Here is a 2,106-nt window from a genome sequence, read left to right on the forward strand (position 1 = left end):
ACACACACACACACACACACACACACACACACACACACACACACACAGCTTTCAGTGTGTGACAGAAATGTTGGTATTTGGTAAGTTCATGTTATCAAGAGCTCATCGTCTTTAAGAATTTAAAAGGAAATTATTATTTATTGCATATTTTTAAAGAAAAAATGATTTACTTTATCGTCAGAAATTTAAAAAAAAAAAACACTTTTGGCGACTTCTTTCTTTTTTTTTCTTTTGGTAATTTCTAAAGAAAATAATTACATTTTTTGTTCTTGCACATTTTTGGTGATTTTAAAAGAATTTGCACTTGGCAGTTTTTCCAAAAATGATCCGTAAGATTGGAAACTCTCTCGTCCTTTATTGAGGCTGAAACTGAACATTTTCTTGTAAATGACGGAAATAATCATCAGATTTGAGTGTTTATACATAAATACATGTTTTGACCTTCATCCCTCAGCAGTCTTTATACTACTGATTGTTTTTTACTGGTTACTGTTTCTGCTTTTTGTTGTTGTTTACGGACTAAACGAAGAGTAAAGAAGGAAAAGACGCACCACTCCACCGATCACCAGCACCGTCATGGACGCCCGGGACGTGACGGAGACCAGACCTGTCGCTATGGAAACCACCATCTCATCCTTATAGGTGGAGCTCTCCTGCAGAGAACAAAGGTGTTTTCAGTTAGTGCATCACACACACGCGTTTATGTCATCACTCGTCTTCATTTTCTGTCTAAAACATTTATCAGCGTTATTCAAATGATCATTATTATTATTGTTGACTTATTAATTCGACCTGCAAATTCCTCAATTTAACACAGAAACATAATCAGGAGCGTCATATCCGAATCGTAACGTGTTTCTGTGTAAACGTCTGTTTATTACGTTCCATCTGTTTGTTCCGTCACACCAACAACATGTAAACAAACAAACAGCGTCCAAACATTTTCCAGGACATTTCCAGGACATTTCCATGACTTTGAGGCAAATTTCAAAGACCACACATTCTCTGAAATGACCACCTTAAAAACATTTTGGCGATTTTTCTTTATTTAAAAATTTGCAGCAATTTTTTAAAGCAAACATTTTGGTATTTTTAAAAATATTTTAATTTTGGTGATTTCTGATCTCAAAAAACCCAAATGTTTGCAGTTTTTCATTTCTTTAAAGTTTTATTTGAAAATCACAGCAATCACCATTTTTTCATTGCAGATTTTTAAAGAAAAAAAAATTCTAAAATTTTGTTTCGGCAATTTTTTAAAAATTTTGGGCGATTTTTAAAGAAAATATTTTGGCGATATTCAAAAGTCTTTTATTCTTACTACTACTTATTAAAGAAACAATGTAAGCGATTTTTTTTCCTTAAAATTTTTGGTAATTTATTACGAAAACAGTTTTGTTAAAGATCAGACCAGAAACTGCAAAAACCAAAATTATTGTTGGATTTTTAAATTTTTTAAAACGGTGCTTGAACACATTATGTGTTATTATATGGGTTTATGAAACAAACTTCCAGGACTTTTCCAAAACTTCCAGGGTATCTCTAGTTTTCCTTTCTCAGGCCTGGAAACGAATATTTGCAGAGTTCACGATTTTCTCGGGTTTTCACGACCGTACGAACTCGAATAAATCAAGAAAAACACAAACTCATATCAGCGTCGTGATGTCAACACCTGCAGTCGCGGGTCGGAGCCGCTCAGCGCTCGCTTGGCGTTGGCGGCGCCGATGAAGCGGGTGACGAGGGCGGTCCAGCCCAGAGAAAACTGGAACTCGATGTTTTCTCGGAAGTCGGCGCAGAGGGCGACGAGGCCGAGGTCGTAGGTCAGGTCGAAGGAGGACGAGGGAGCGGACAGCTGCTCCTGGACGGGCGCAGACAGCAGGGGACGGACGCTGTCTGAGGACGGAGAGTGACATCATCACACGTCTGTGACCAGACACCACGTGAGGAGAGCGAGGGGACGTACCGATCATGTGTCTCTGAGCGTCTCTGATGTCCCTGAGGACGCTGACGGAGCAGCGATGAGACAAACTGCCGACCATCCGCTCCTCCACGTGCTGCAGCAGCTTCTGAGGACGCCGCAGACACGTCACTGAGGCACATCTACGTCTG

The 2,106-nt window shown here is 39.3% G+C and overlaps 1 protein-coding gene across 1 annotated transcript; it reads right to left on the reverse strand.

Annotated features, from left to right (window-relative positions):
• Nucleotides 1-551: 551 nt before the first annotated feature.
• On the reverse strand, nucleotides 552-2,096 carry LOC121940185 (mitofusin-2-like; the record flags this gene model as incomplete). Its single annotated transcript, XM_042483012.1, has 3 exons — nucleotides 1,961-2,096; nucleotides 1,670-1,890; nucleotides 552-653 (listed from the first exon to the last, which is right to left on the reverse strand). Coding segments are annotated over exons 1-3 (399 nt in total), but the record flags the coding sequence as incomplete, so codon positions are not given.
• Nucleotides 2,097-2,106: the final 10 nt, after the last annotated feature.

The sequence above is a fragment of the Plectropomus leopardus genome, unplaced genomic scaffold (genome assembly GCF_008729295.1).
Source record: "Plectropomus leopardus isolate mb unplaced genomic scaffold, YSFRI_Pleo_2.0 unplaced_scaffold7853, whole genome shotgun sequence".
NCBI classification, from domain to species: Eukaryota; Metazoa; Chordata; class Actinopteri; order Perciformes; family Serranidae; genus Plectropomus; species Plectropomus leopardus.